Raw genomic sequence first — 15,840 nt, forward strand, 5'->3', positions numbered from 1 at the left:
AGCACTTAAGTGACAATTAGCTGACTCTTGTCCATCAGTATTTCCCTCCCCACTTTGTCATCCCTTTGTGTGCTATTCAAAATTCTGCTTGTACATTTCTCAAGGCAAGGGACCTGTTCATTCTTTGTTTATGAAATGCCCCACACAACTGAGGCGCTATAATCGAGCACTGTAAACAGTGGGATGAATTCTTTGGAGAATTTTGTTTTACCTGATGCTGTAGTAAACACTGGGTTGTCTGGAATTACCTAAAGTTTATAGTAAAATATTGGCAATCCAGAATACCTAGTTCCTTAGTTGAAGCTGTTGCATTTCTTCTGCAGTATCCATTGTCAACTCAGACATTCTTCTGCTGCTGGGCAGGATGTCCATCAGCAGATGTATACAGGGGAAACAAAAAAAAAATCAGTGCTCAACATGTGTCTCTCCCTATAAAGCATGTTAACATTTCTAATTAGGTGGAGGCAGCTCTTTCAGATGGCAAGGCTCGACTTCCAGTGTTTACGTTTTTGAACCTCTTTTTCCTTTCTGACTAAATTAGGTATTTTAGAGTATGGTAATGCCCAGGGAGTTCTTCTCCCCGTGCTCAGTGAATCTCTCTTTGGATGTGGCCTCCTGCTAAGTGCATATTGCTGCTGCTAGTTGTCAGGCAGGTGTCGTCCTGTGGGAAGGAGATCTCCAGTTTGCATCCCTCTTAAGTGCTGGAAAGCCAGAGCTTAGTCTCTAGAGAAAGATAGAACTTCCCTTACATTTGGCAAAAATGGACCTAGCCCTTTTCATAATGATTTCATTAGGTCTTCACTACTCTTTCTTCTCTTGTAGTCAAGACTCTTTAAGCCCAGGAGACTTGTTGTTGTTTTTAATCCTGCATTTCATGTCTTCTCTGTCTCAAGGGAGGACCTGTAGAACTACAGGCTGAAGGCTTTCAGTGATTAAAGGGCTCTGTTATGAGCCATACTTCTCAAACTTCCTAATCTTTGCAAATGTGGAGTTTATAATATGCTGAATGTTAAGTTTTGCAAGTGTAAGGCTTGTACTGTACAGAGCTTAATTCTTTTAAACAAAAGTTAATTGAAATACAAAATTAGAATAATTTTCAGTTCATAGTACACTTCAGTTTTTGACTTGTTTATGTAATGGGGTACATGGGCTGCTCATGCAATATTGTGTCTAACTATACTGAACCTCAGCTTAACTCTTTGCTGAAGCACAGACTAGAGTTCTGTCTTGTAAGGACTTTTCAGAAACACATGACAGTTAAACTTCAGGGCTATTATATGTAAACCTTGATAAATGGATGCTAATAGTTCCCAGTCAGCTTCAGAGAGTGAGTACCATACATTTTCTTAGTAAAACAAACATTTAATGCACACAAAACACTTGTAAACAGCATAAAACATGGTAAATAGTATTTGGAATGCTGTGAATAACTTTTAAATAAAAGCTATTAAACAGTAAATCTGCTGGTGTTCCTTATACAGACTTCCCCCTTTTATTTCTGTTAGAAACATTCAAATACAAGGTTTTAATACGACGTTTTCTGTACATTAGTGCACCTATCAAAACGCATTCCCCTCTGATCTTCAAACAGGTGCTTTCTCGCTCTTTGTAGTGTGACCACAGTATGTCATCTGGACTCTTCAGAGCCTGAGAAATGGCAGCATTTCAGTCCTTTCAAACACTTTAGAACCCTGTCAGCAAACAATGTGGGCCTCCACAGCTAGCAGCATTCTAAACCTTGGGTTAATAGCTGACAGGTGCTCTCAGTTGTGGGGAAACAGAAATCTGCAGCCTGTGTCCAAGGTGGTACAGGGATTGGGACCCAGCCCTCACAGCAGATTGACACAGAACCATGAGATAATCACCTGTTGAGTCTATGGGGCTACTTTTAACACTTCTATTTATAACCACTCCATCCACTGCTCTCTGGTTGGCTCAGCTCTCTGAGGGTGACTAGAATATGACTGCTAAGTGAGTAGCCCACAGTGAAAACTTCCTATACAGCCTCAGAACAGCAACTGAGAATGTCTGGTAACTACCACTCTGTTCTGGAAGTTTCTGGGTCTTTGAGTTACCATGCCCTACTCTCTGCACATGTGCAGACACTCAGTATTCAAGTAAGATCCTCCATGTGACCGTATCTCCTTCCTCCACACTGCTGCATTCTCTTCCACTCCTCTGGAGAAACAAAGCCAAATGATGCAGTATAAAGTATATGGGTGGGTTATACTTAATTTTAAGGTTATCCTAGTAAACTTTGCTTGGCCCTATAGCATGTACCTAGTACTTTTATGCTTGTTTCTTCTTAAATGCATCTTTTAATATATTCAATTTACATGCCAAAAGTACAAGATGTGCAGTATGGCTGATTTAGCATTCTGGGGACAGTAATATCCTCATTTTCTGACTCTGTGTTTAAAGTAATTTATTACATGAACAGAATTTTTAATTGTATATGGTCATGTTAGACTAAAAGCTATTTGGGATACGAACCCTATATTTTTATATGTTCTTTGACATGCCATTATGGGGGGCTCTATAAATAGTCATGCTGATCAAGCAGCACACTCTAAATCTGAAAAGTGACTCTGTTCCTGAGAATAAGGATCTTATTTTGGGTAGTCATAAAAAGGCCTCTAATTCTTTTTGTTAACTGCTGTGGTTATGATACTTTGGATAGGGAGTGAACTTCTCACAGGACCCACAATCTTTGACTTTTTAGGTACCTTCTCAAAGCATGAATTCAGAGTGAATTTCAGTGTTCTGAGAGTAGGGAGAAAACAGCTCTGGGAAGTGGCTCCAAAGGTCCCTAATCCATGAACTATTGGAACTCATTTACAAAACTTTTCTTAAACGTTACATGAATATATTGTCTCATACTATAGAATTAGAATTTATAATCCCCATTCCATGATGTGATATCTTTGAGCTACAATGTATCTTTAGATAGGTGTTTTTTCCCTCTCAAAGTATTTTATCAAAAACTTCTTTTTTAATGATTTTTATCAACCCTGGTATATTACAAGACAGAATAATGGAGGATTGTTCCATGGATACAAGTTTTAGTTATTGCAGATGTGATTAAAGCAACTGTGGCTTGTTGGAAAGTATTTCTGGTTCTTCTGCAAGACATCATAGATGTATATAATAATGCTGACATCTATCTTGCTGTTGTCATGTGATATTTTATTTAATCAATTCTTAAATAAACAAACTTTCTATAAAACAAGGCTATTTAAAGAGAAATGAAGTTCATGTGAGACTTTAGGATCTGAAGTCAGTGGCTTAAAAGAAAGTAAGGGTGAACAAATATTAGGTCATTGAAAGGTTGAGAATGTTCGTTTTTGAAAGTCATTACACTGAAATTAGGGATATTCATTTGTTTTACTATTTTGATGTCAAACAGAAGATGTTTGAGTAGGAACCACTTTACTGTGCAGTTGTGGACACACATCATTGTCTTGCCTCTGACTGGCTGTCTTGTATATTCATTTTCTTGATCATTTTAATATATTGTCAACAGTAATGGCAGCATGGCTTAATGTAAAGTGGCACAGTGAGAGCAACATACAGCTTTTAATGTGCAAATTGTGTAACTATTAGGGCTGCCAATTGCAGTTAACTCACGTGATTAACTCAAAAAAATTAACTCAGATAAAAAAATTAATCTCAATTAATCGCATTGTTAAACAATAGAATACTAATTGAAATTTATTAAATATTTTTGTATGTTTTTCTACATTTTCAAATATATTGATTTCTATTACAACAGAATGCAAAGTGTACAGTGCTCACTTTATATTATTTTTTATTACAAATATTTGCACTGTAAAAATAAAAGAAATAGTATTTTTCAATTCACCGAATACAGGTACTGTAGTGCAATCTCTTTATCATGAAAGTTGAATTTACAAATGTAGAATTAGGTACAAAAAAACCTTTATTTTTGAATGCAATGTAAAACATTAGCGCCTACAAGTCCACTCAGTCCTACATCAGCAAATTGCTCAGACAATCAAGTTTGGTTACAAGTGGCAGGAGATAATGCTGCCCACGTCTTGTTTACAGTGTCACCTGAAAATGAGAACAGCATGGAACTGTCGTAGCCGGTGTTGCAAGATATTTACGTGCCAGATGCGCTAAAAATTCATATGTCCCTTCATGCTACAACCACCATTCCAGAAGACATGCGTCCATGCGGATGACGGGTTCTGCTTGATAACGATCCAAAGCAGAGCGGACCAACGCATGTTCATTTTCATCATCTGAGTCAGATGCCACCAGCAGAAGGTTGATTTTCTTTTTTGATGGTTCAAGTTCTGTAGTTTCCGTATCTGAGTGTTGCTCTTTTAAGACTTCTGAAAGCATGCGCCACACCTCATCCCTCTCAGTATTTGGAAGGCACTTCAGATTCTGAAACCTTGGGTTGAGTGCTGTATCTATCCTTAGAAATCTCATATTGGTACCTTCTTTGCATTTTGTCAAATCTGCTGTGACAGTGTTCTTAAAACGAATATGCTGGGTCATCATCCGAGACAACTATAACATGGAATATATGGCAGAATGTGTGTAAAACAGAGTAGGAGACATACAATTCTTCCCAAAGGAATTCAGTCACAAATTTAATTAACACGTTGTTGTTTTTTAAGGAGCATCATACGTATGGAAGCATGTCCTCTGGAATAATGGCCAAAGCATGAAGGGGCATATGTATGTTTAGCATATCTGGCACAGTCCTTGCAATGCTGGCTACGAAACTGCCATGCGAACGCCTGTTCTTACTTTCAGGTGACATTGTAAATAAGAAGCAGTCAGCGGTATCTCCCATAAATGTAAACAAACTTGTTCTCTAAGCGATTGGCTGAACAAGAAATAGGACTGAATGGACCTACAGGTTCTAAAGTTTTACATTGTTTTGTTTTTGAGTGCAATTATGTAACACAAAAAAAATCTACTTTTGTAAGTTGCGTTTTCACAATAGAGATTGCACTACAGTACTTGTATGAGGTGAATTGAAAAATACTATTTTATTTTTACAGTGCAAATATTTGTAATAAAATATAAAGTGAGCATTGTACATTTTGTATTGTGTTGTAATAGAAATCAATATTTTTGAAAATGTAGAAAACACCCAAAAATATTTAAATAAATGGTATTCTATTATTTAACAGTGCAATTAATCGAGCGATTCATTATTTTTAATTGCTTGACTGCCCTAGTAAATATTCCTCATTTTGGGGGGGGAACCTTGAAAATTTAAGCAAAACAAGTATGTTATAACTATGTTTATGTTTTAGAGTACTGGAAAAGGACCGAGTAAGCATTATCATTACGGCCCTACCAAATTCACGGCCACGAAAAATGTGTCACGGACTGTGAAATCTGGTGTTTTGTGCACTTTCACCCTGTATTCTACAGATTTCACCTGGGAGACCAGCACTTCTGAAATTTGGGGGTCCTGACCCAAAAGCGAGTTGCAGGGGGTCACAAGGTTATTTTATGGGGCAGCGCAAAAGTAAGTGTGGTAATACCATACCATATCATCTTTACTTCTGTGCTTCAAAGCTGAGTGGCTTGAGAGTGGCAGCTGCTGACGGAGGGCCAAGCTCTGCAGGCAGCAGTGCAGAAGGATGGCAATACCATATCATGCCTTACTTCTGCGCTGCTAGTGGTGGTAACTCTGCCTTCAGAGCTGGGCTCCCGGCCAGCAACCGCTGCTCTCCAGCTTCCCAGCTCTGAAGGCAGCGCCGCCATCAGCAGCAGCACAGAAGTAAGGATAGCAATACTGCAACCCTTTCTACAATAACCTTGCAACCCTGCCTCCCCCGCCCCCATAACTCGTTTTTGGTTAGGAGCCCTACAATTACAACACTGAAATTTCAGATTTAAATCGCTGAAATCATGAAATTTAAGGTTTTAAAAATCCTATGGCTGTGAAATTGACTAAAATGGACCGTGAATTTGGTAGGGCCCTATTGCATAGTATTTTATCACAAATTATGGTATCAGAAAATTCAAGTTTTTTGAACAGTAACACTTCAGGAAAGCAGCCAAAAGAGTAAGACAGATGTAATTCTTGTCTTGTTTATAGTGAAGTCTCCTGGACTTTGGGGATTGAGAATTTGAGAATCTTCAAAGGAAATTACCCCACTGTCCCAACTGAACTGAATGTTTTTTTTTTTTTTATTTCTCTTTATGGCTAGTCAAAAGCCCACTGTGCAATGTTACTTCCAGAACTCCAGAGTCTCAGGTTATTCTGATTTGGTGTAAATACTAAAAAATTAAAATTAAAAAATCTTTGGCAGCTTTAACTAAAGAAATCTACTATAAGTTGTATTAAAATCAAAACCGCTCAAAACACAATGTCCTAGTGGTAAGTACATACAGAAAATTGCCTCACTAGAGCACAGACAGGAGGTAGTATCCTGGCCATGTCCTGTTTTAGGGATGTCAGAAATCTTTTACCCTCTAAACTTTCCTCTTCGTGCTAGAGAAATAGAAGGCTCGTTAGTTTTATTATTTGTATTGTGGTTGTGCCTAAAGCTCACAATTAGGGATCAAAGCCTCATTGTGTGTGTTGCTGTGTACACACATAATAGAGTCCTTGTCCCTGAGAGCTTAGAGTCTTAGTTTATGATGAGAGACGTCAGGTAGATATGGCAGAATGGGTGGGGGAGTACCAGACAACAGTGAACGATCATGTTTAGTATGAGTGAAGTCGCAGTCTAGTATGCCAGTGTCGGCTATATCTGTACATGGTAACAATGTGACATTCTTTGTATTAATAAGTTATAAGATCACAAATCCCCCTCTAGCGTGAGTCCACTGTATATGTGATTTCCAAGTTTTCCAGCTTTTGAGGCCCCAAGCAGTGTCTCTAGGAACATTAACCAGTTTTAGGATTTTTGGTGTACTCATTGCTGGCAAGTGAAAGACAGACTTCCAGCACAAAAAGATTAATAAGCATGTCAAAAAAACGTGCAGGCAGCATAAGATTTTTCTCATGTTTTTGTTGATAAAAAGGGCCTTTCAGTACTCAAACATATGAGGGATTTCAAGTTCACTGAATCTTCCATGTTAGAAGTGTAGGCACCTGTTAAATTCTGGGACTTACTGTTTAGCTCTTGCTTTTCAGGGACAAGAAATAGCTTTAAAAACTGCCTTAAAGAAACTTTCGCTTATATTTGGGTTAACGGACAATCGTGAGGAATGTATCAGAAACCTGTGTTGGCATGTCTAGCATGGTCTTGGCCTTCTGTTCATTTAATCTTTGTTTGGCTGCTTGTTTTACAGTTTATCCATGTGTCCTTGCACTTTTCCTTATTAAAAGCTAAATCTTTTTTAAAAAATAATTTTATTTTTAATAGATTATAATAAAGCATTTGGAGCACTAAACGCCAGTGTCATTTTAAAGGGCCTTTATCCTGGCTGGTAGACTTTAAAAAAATTGACCTAACTTGATAGTGGGTTTATCAGTAAATGCTTCTGATGAATTACTACTTCATGAATAAAACTCCCAGCTTAGCATGAAAGAGAAAGCAAAACTGCATGTGGGCATCAATTTAGTCTTCAACGAAATAACAATCGTTTGAAAAAGAAATACTGCTAGACATCTCAGAGTAACAGCTAATGTGAGCACTGTCAGGGTAGGCACCTTTTTAAGCTTATGGACTGAGTACTGAAATCTGGTTTCTCAGCTTTGCTTATACTCATTATCCCTGAACCTTCTTGTAGCCATTTGCTGCCTATTGGGGTTGATTTGTGCAGATTTCAGATGTCCGTTTTTTTTGTTTGGTTTGTTTGTTTTAATAATCTCTGCAGTCCTTCCATCAGCTCCATCCCCACCAACTTCATTGTGTCATTAGAAAGCAATAATCAAGTTAATAATAAATAGGAATCTCCTTCGTGGAACAGAAAAAATAAATAAAACAGCCTTGGTTTAATTAAAATTCCTGGTCAGGATCAGATACATGCATGGAACAAGTGGGGTGCGGGAAACTTAATTTGAAAACTCAGATTAAAATTCAACAAGAGTGAACTCAGGGCTTTTCAGTGTAGGACTACATGCCAAAGTGACAAGGTTTTACGATAAACTTATTGTTTAATTCTTTTCTCTATCTTCAGTGCTCACCATGGCCTGATACTCCTACGGCATTTGTAAACAATAGCCCTACCCCAACACCAACTTTTACCTCTGCTCAACATAGTACCTACAGTGTCCCAGACAGGTAAGTTACTTTTCTGTAGTTTAATTTGAAGTATTTTTTAAAAAAATCAATCTTATGCTTAAAGCATTTTCCTTTAATCTGAATGTAGATATGTATAAATATGAAAGCTTGACTACCGATCCCCAAAATTAATTTGAGTGGGGGGAAATGTAGAACTTTGGCCAACATTTTTCAGAACTCTGAAACTTTTGGCATTATTTTTTTCAATTGTAAAATTATTCCTCCAGCCCCAGGAATCATATTTTCCCTGCTCAGTGTCCATTGCTGGAAACTTAACTTATTGACTGTAGCACAATCCATAGCAAGTTCTTTTCCTTTTAACTGGGGTACTTACTAAGGCCTTATCTACACAAAAGTTGGATCACTTAAACTGTATCAGCGAAGTTACAGCAGTACAACCCCTCGTGTGGACAGTAATATTGGTATAAGTGCTTGTACCACTATAGCTTTATTCCTGTAAGGGAAGGGGGATACTACAGTAAATCTAATCCGTGAAATTCACAGTGAAATACCAGTAATAGCTGCTAAATCAATTACTTATCTTCCTTCCTTCATTTAAAGGGGGGGGGGGGGGAGGAGGAGGGAGAGTCAGGTGAGATAGCACAACTAAAAATGAGGGACCTAGGGGAAGATTTATGATCAAGAGTGTTGTCTTTCTCTCCCCGCCTTTCTTTTGTCTTTCTACTTTTTCATCTTCAAGTGTGGTGGCTTACTTGCAGTAGGTCCTGTAGTTGAACCACTTACAGAAAACATTAATATTCATCTCTTTGTTTATGATGGTGTTTGGGAAGGAGATGCCGTGACAGTGGCAGATTACAGATTTTTCCCTTCAGACTTGGCCTAATGGTGTGAGGGGGAGGGGGGGGGAAGAATGTTTGACAGAAGCGTTTTCTGCAGAGAAAAGCTTAAAGTACACACAGTAACTCTGAAACTTTAGGCTCTGCTGGAAAGGATTGCTTAGTAATCTAAGTATCAGGTTTTAAATATTTCATTTGTCTTGTAGAAATGTGTTTACCATTTTGGTATGGTTGGCACATCCTTTAGTTTAAGCCTCAAAATAGAGCTCCATGCCAGAATCTATATCAGGTTCAGTTTTTAAAGTCTAATCTGAAAGACTATCTGATCTGAATGTTATGTAAGAGTAGAGGTTAGCCTACTATTGTATCTCATGTTTTGCTCTGGTTGACTGATGCCCTCCATGTCAGACGCCTCTGCAGTGGTGCCATATGTATAAAATTATAAGAAACTGGGGTGAAAGGTGCTATATAAATGTGAAGTATTGGTGTAATTTACTGTCACTAATGCAACATTCAGGAGAACCACTAATTTTTTTCAGGGTGTTCAGAAAGCTGATCCTGGCATCTCTACCTTTTTTGTGACTGACCCTGTGCATCAGAGGATGGACAGCACCTCTCTTACCTCTTCAATCCTGTGACCACTATTCATTTCTTCCTTTTAAGATAGATGGTTGGATGTGTGAGTTTATTATGGGTGCTGCTTTTTCAGTTGACTAGCAGTGATTAGATTAGGAACCAAGTGATTTGCACAGTCTAAGTGATGATATTCCTCTTTCTTACAGCATATCTCTACCAGACCAGTTTATTCCCTGAGTGGTCTTTAACCTAGGAATCATGCTGCTGCCATAAAATAGGGACTTTTTTTTTTATCATTTTGGAAATTGAAAGTTACCTTTATCAGTAATGCTTGAATGGTTTTATTCTCTTAACTTTTAAAAATCCAGTAATATCATTATTTTTGTTCCACCTCTCCACCGTAGCAATTCTTCCTCCCCAAATCATCAAGGAGATGGAACTTCTCAAGGGTCTGGAGATGTGAGTATCTATATTGCTGTTTAGTCTTCATTACACAATGCAAACCTTGTACCTAATTGCTGAATAATCAGTGAAGTGGAGGTGATTCATACTGATTTCATTATTGGTGTGTTCTGATGAAAGGAAATGAGATACTTATTTGTTTTTAATAATGTAACAAAATTAGTTGACTTTTATTTGTTTTATAAAAACAATTTAACATCAAAATTGTCTTCTTCAACCCTGTTTCTCACAGCAACTTCAGCCTTCAGCCACAATCCAGGAAACTCAGCAGTGGTTACTCAAACATAGGTTCTCTACCTATACAAGGCTTTTTTCAAATTTCTCAGGTATTTTTTTTTAATGTCTATTTAGAGTTTTCCCTCAAGTTTTGAGTGAGTGTCTTCTCTGAAAAATTATACTCTGTAAAAATAGCATCATGGGGTTGAATATTTAGTGTCTTTCTGATTTCTAGGCCAAATGTTCAGTTTTCAGGGAAAAAGCTGCCTTTAACTGCCAGCTCTACAAACTCAACCTGACACCTAAAAGTGAAACTGGGCTTTCTTTCTTTCTTCTGCATCACCACCAGTAATGATGGTTCACAGACTCAAATGCCAATTCACTCCTTATTTAGGAAGAGAATGAATCGACACACTGGATTAGACTCGTGGTCTGTCTAGTTCAGTGCTCCCATGTGAGGGCATAAAGAGTGGAATGGCCTGTGGCAGCACAATGGAACGTGGCGAATGTCTGACCATAGATTTGGCTCAACCTTCTTCAAATCTTGTGAACTTCTTCAGAACTCCTTTGATTACCTTCTGCTTCAACTGCTGGGATCCTGTTCACTTGACTGGACAGGGTATTGGAGGTTAAACCCCCGCCCCTTTAAAATTGCTCCTTAACATGGCAGCCTTGAAACCTGTAGGCTTCAAGCCCTGTTCGTGCCGCGCTGGACTAGTCCCCCTAAAAGATGGATGCAGTAGGTGCCTCTTCTGCTTGGTACGTGTGATTCTCCAAGGCAGATGTTCAATGTGCCTGACATTTCCTGCTAGGATATGTTAAGTCATAAGACACAAGGGTCAAACTCCACTTTCCAGAACAATCCATAAAGGTCTGTCTTAGGGTCTAAGGAGACGAGCTCCAAAATCTTGCTAGAGGACAAGCCAGGCTCATTCAGCACCCTGCACAGCAGACAAGATAGCAGTGTGGGCAAAACAGCACCAAGAAAGAAACAGGGCACAGCTGCCATGGCTCCAAAGCAGATATCATCATCATCAAAACCGGGACCACCAACTACAGTGTCAAAGTCCAGCACCAACAGGTTGCTTAAAGCATAGTGGTAGAGACTCCAGACAGAACTTTCGGTGTCCTCCCATAAAGACAGGTAATGCAAAGCCTCTGCAGAGAAATCCACCAGGCCTTGCATAGCATTGAGGGCTAGGGAAATGGAGAAGCTTGTGGCACCCATGACCATACCAGCACTGACCCTGGCTCCAGGACCTACCCCCTCAGCATCAACACCAACCAAGGTGAATAAGCTCAAGGTAGACTTGGAAAAACCACGAGTGGTAAAGGACTTGCTGGTACTGGTACAAACCGTGGTACTGAGAGTGCCATGTAAGTCGTTGTTGCTCCTAGAGGAGTTGTCTCCTCCTCACTATGACTTGGGCATACATTCTTCTCATCTTCAAGCTGAGAGGTTTGGAGAGTCAGTACCATGCAGCGTCTTGCCAGATCCCCTACAGGGATCAGCCACCACCGCAAGACTGGCAAGAGTCAACAGTAATGCCACCATCTCAGGCAGTGGGGAACGGGTCTTTTCTGTAATAGAGAGGTCACGCTCCCTTTCAGCATCTCTAGCCAGACATGTATGCTGGAATATTGGGAGCAACCAGATCCTAGGGTAGAGCAACACCAGCACCCCATATTGCCACTTAAGGAACCTCTTAGCTTCATCTCCTGAAAAGGCAGTATGCTTGGCATTGGTACCAATGCCTGATGACTTTAAAATATTCCAGGAACTCCCTCTGCAGGTTACTGGAAATATGGAGGTAGAGACAGCAGTGGTAGGATGTCATATAATTTGGTATTTCTCGTCTATTAGTTCTTGGCCTGGATAATATTACCATTCTGAGAAAGAAGGGGCTGCTTGACCCAACTAGGCCCTGTGGCAGGTGCCAGCCACAATAATGCCCACCATGAGAAGTGGTTGAGAAGAGGTACCAAATAGCTTTTAACAAGGTTTGAATGTTTCTGTATTCACCCAACCTAGGCTCCTTAGTTGTGTTCGTGGTACAGGAGAAATCTAAGTTGAGCAAGAGTACCATCAAAGACATGGGTGGGTGAGATTTTGTGGCCTGCATTGTGCGACTAGATGATCATAATGGTCCCTTCTGACCTTAAAGCCTGACTCTGACATGGTCTTGAAAAGGCTTGACCTCTTTGGGAGAGAGTCACATTTTTCTGCCTCTCTGTACAATTGCATGCAGCCAACTGCCAGGTCTTACTGGCCTAATATAACTTCTTAACCTAGGACAAGGTAATTCCCCCCACCCCCTTTCTTGCAGTGCTCCACAAGATGCCAGAGAGGTGGTAAGAAACATAATCAAGGGTTGAAGTTGTGTCAACTGGTAGCCTGGATGACACACCAAGTCACAATTAACATCTCCAGCACTGTGGTGAGATCTGTGGTGATGTGCAGAACTTTGTGGCTCTAAGTATTGGGTATCCCAAGAGAGATAAAGGTCACAATTGAAGACTTAACCTTTGTGCTCTGTACTCAGTAAGTCTCAAAGGCCACCTTAAATTCCCCAGGGAATCACACCCCAGCACCATATCACAAGCCATACGGTCCTCACCCGCAGATGAGGCCTTGGATGCCCGCATACCAGCACAAGCATCCTGAATATCAGGCACAGAAAATACCATGGTATGATAGGGTGCCAACCTTCTTCCTCTTTGGCGATGCACACTGCTCCTATGACATGCCACATGCCAGCAAATTTGATTACATAGTTGGGAACCACATCAGAGCTGGTCAAATGAGCATTACCTTCCAAAGCCACCTTGCCTGTTCTACTGGGCATGGTCTGCCATTATATCGGACAGGTGGGTGTTAGAGGTCCTTTCCATGGCTACCCCATCTACTTCCATTCTTCACCCCTGCCCCTCTCATGCAATCAGAGGTGGCCACCTTGCTTTTGGAAACCACAGAGGAAGTTCCAAAGAAATGCAAGGGAAAAGGCTTCTACTCTGTGTTTCCTAATTCCAAAGAGGATGAAGTCCTCCCCCTTCTCCTCTTAGACCTGAGGAGACTCAACAAATACAGACACCATGGCCTTTCAGCCTTTTCATGGCACCTAGAGTATTCATTAAGTGCCAAGAAGTAGTAGGAGCACATTTGAGGGAATTCATGTCTATCCTTACTTGGATGACAGGCTGATCAGATACAGATCCCAGCCTTGGATTAAGTTTTTCTCTCTGTTCCCCCAACTAGAACTCCACATGAGCAATGAGAAATAATCCCTAACAACATCTCAGACGAGAGATTTTAGGGAGTTGATCACACAGCTCCTATATCAGCCAGTCTACCTGCCATAGAGCAGAGTCCAGTGTCTCCAGTTGATGTTAAACTACCTGCAGTCAAACCCAATTATGATAGTGTGTGCATGTCTGGAGCTCTTAGGCCACATGTTGCCATGTACATATGCGACACTGCTTGCCAGAATTAATCTTCAGCCCTTACAACTGTCCGGACACCACGTGAACGAAAAAAGTCTCAGTCCTGTCCCACATCCTACAAGAGCTGATGTGGCTGGATCCAGTGAACATACAGAAAGGGAACTGGCTGTCCCCTACCTGACTGACATTTATCACAAACAATTCAGGGACAAGGTGGGATGCCCTCATGAACCACCACCAGGTGCAAGACACCTGGGTCCAGGATCTGTGATTACATTTGACCATCTTGAAGCTGAGGGCATCAGACTAGCCTGCATAGTATAGTGTTCCTGTCCTTCTTTGGAATTCCATGGTACCAATCCTGACATGTCTGCTATGCACTATATAAAAACAGGGAGGAATGTGATAATCCCATCTGTACCAGGAAACCATCAGGCTCTAGAAGCAGTGCCATCACTATATATTTAGCTATTTGCTCTTTGAAATCCATTTTGGCCCTTCTTTATTGCCTGCTATAATTTATGCTGCTGTCTGACTTCTCTAGTGTCAAATTTCCAAATTTTGAAGGATAGCGGTTTTGGTTCCAGTAACTTAATGAACCTTGTCATTTCACCACTTTGCTGCCTGGTTCTCCTTTTATTCAGTGGCATGCAGGTCTTCTGAGTCTATTGTTTTCTTAGGTAGTATGCATGCCACTTCTAAGGGTTTTACTTTCTTTACATTTTGCCTTTAGGGACTTTTTGACTACTCTTATCGTTTTATTAAAATCTGTCTTTCTGAAACTGTCACTGTGTCACTTTTTGGTATCCTATATCCCCCTAGAATTTTGACCCTAATTATAGTGTGATCACACTATTACTTAGCAGCTCAGCTAATGACACTTTCAAACTAACTCTTGTGTTACTTGAGAATAAGTTGAGAATAGCCTCTCCTCTTGCGTTCTAGAAATAAGCAATCGCTTAAAACGTCGAGCAAGTGTTTCTCTAAACTTTGCCCCACTGTGCCATTTAGTTTATATGTGCATAGTTGAACTTCTTTCTTTCTTTCTTTGGCTTTGCTGCCTCTGTGTTCTCTCAACATTCTGCATTAGGTTTCCTTTCTTGATCATGAGGCCAATAACATAACTGTACTTACGGATTTACATTCTTAAAGCTTAGGATTCATATCGATACAAATTCGGCTGCATGGTCCTCTCCACTGAGAGTGATTCTCACTAGACTCTATGGAATCCTTAAGATGCAAGACAACTACTCTCCTAATTGGCCTAGTCTGTTTTATATAGTTTATAGCCAGGTATTACAGTATTCTACTAACTTTTGTCATTCCACCACATCTCTGTCTATTATATCAGAATCATCTTTTGTTCTGAGGAATTCTAGTTCATTTACTTTTGCTAGTTCATTTACTTTTTAAGCTTCTCAATTGTACATAAACATTTGTAAGGTGGCTTTTTTTTTTTTTTTTTTTTTGGACAGATGTCTGTGTTTTTTATTTAACACCTTATTCTATGATTTCTCTGAAGTTTCCTCTGGTTTTCCTGTCCCTTGTCTAGATCAGTTGCATTTTGTGCTACCCTGTATTGGCTATTTGTGCTACCCTGTATTGGCTACATAGTACTATTCCTTATAATTACTGCTATCTTTGGAAGATGTCTCTGTACTGCTAGTCTCCTGTCTTCTTCCCCCAAGCTCCTAGTTTAAAAACTCAAATCAAAACCTAATTTATTTTGTGCCATCTGTCTGGTTCCATTTTTATTAAGATGGAGCCACTCCTTCTGTATAGTCTCCCTTTCCTAAAAAGATCCCCGGTGTCTAATAAATGTAGACCTTTCTGCACCATCTTCTCCACTACACATCAAGACCCTGAAGTTCCTCTGCCAAGATGGAGCTGAATTTTCAGAATATGCCCTCAGTGACATCTGTATAACCTCACTGTCTTCAATAGATTGGCAGAGGGGCATAGGCCTTAAAATCAGAATTCAATGCACTATTCTGTTGCACAAGAAAGAAATGGAATTGAACATGTTATGTTACTGCTGTGTTGGCTCTACAAGGATCAAAAAATTCGTCACGTAAGCTGATCTGACTGAATACACCGTAGGATGCAGATGTGTCTATTAG

At 39.9% G+C, this 15,840-nt stretch overlaps 2 protein-coding genes across 5 annotated transcripts in view; one reads left to right on the plus strand and one right to left on the minus strand.

The window, feature by feature from the left end:
• UBP1 (upstream binding protein 1) overlaps positions 1–15,840 on the plus strand; it is a 53,178-nt gene that overhangs the window by 27,793 nt on the left and 9,545 nt on the right. For all 3 annotated transcript variants that reach the window (XM_054019500.1, XM_054019498.1, XM_054019499.1), the window contains 3 exons: positions 8,125–8,228; positions 10,006–10,060; positions 10,296–10,389. In XM_054019500.1, coding sequence (XP_053875475.1) covers positions 8,125–8,228; positions 10,006–10,060; positions 10,296–10,389 — 253 coding nt within the window. The remainder of the gene's footprint in view (positions 1–8,124; positions 8,229–10,005; positions 10,061–10,295; positions 10,390–15,840) is intronic.
• FBXL2 (F-box and leucine rich repeat protein 2) overlaps positions 1–15,840 on the minus strand; it is a 136,744-nt gene that overhangs the window by 8,135 nt on the left and 112,769 nt on the right. Inside the window, exon 16 of one of the 2 annotated variants that reach the window (XR_008443945.1) lies at positions 286–2,178. The gene's annotated coding sequence lies outside the window, so the exon portion shown is untranslated. Of the gene's footprint in view, positions 2,179–15,840 lie in introns of both variants that reach the window. The other variant, XR_008443944.1, reaches the window with a different exon arrangement.

This window comes from Malaclemys terrapin, chromosome 2 (genome assembly GCF_027887155.1).
Source record: "Malaclemys terrapin pileata isolate rMalTer1 chromosome 2, rMalTer1.hap1, whole genome shotgun sequence".
Taxonomy (NCBI): domain Eukaryota; kingdom Metazoa; phylum Chordata; order Testudines; family Emydidae; genus Malaclemys; species Malaclemys terrapin.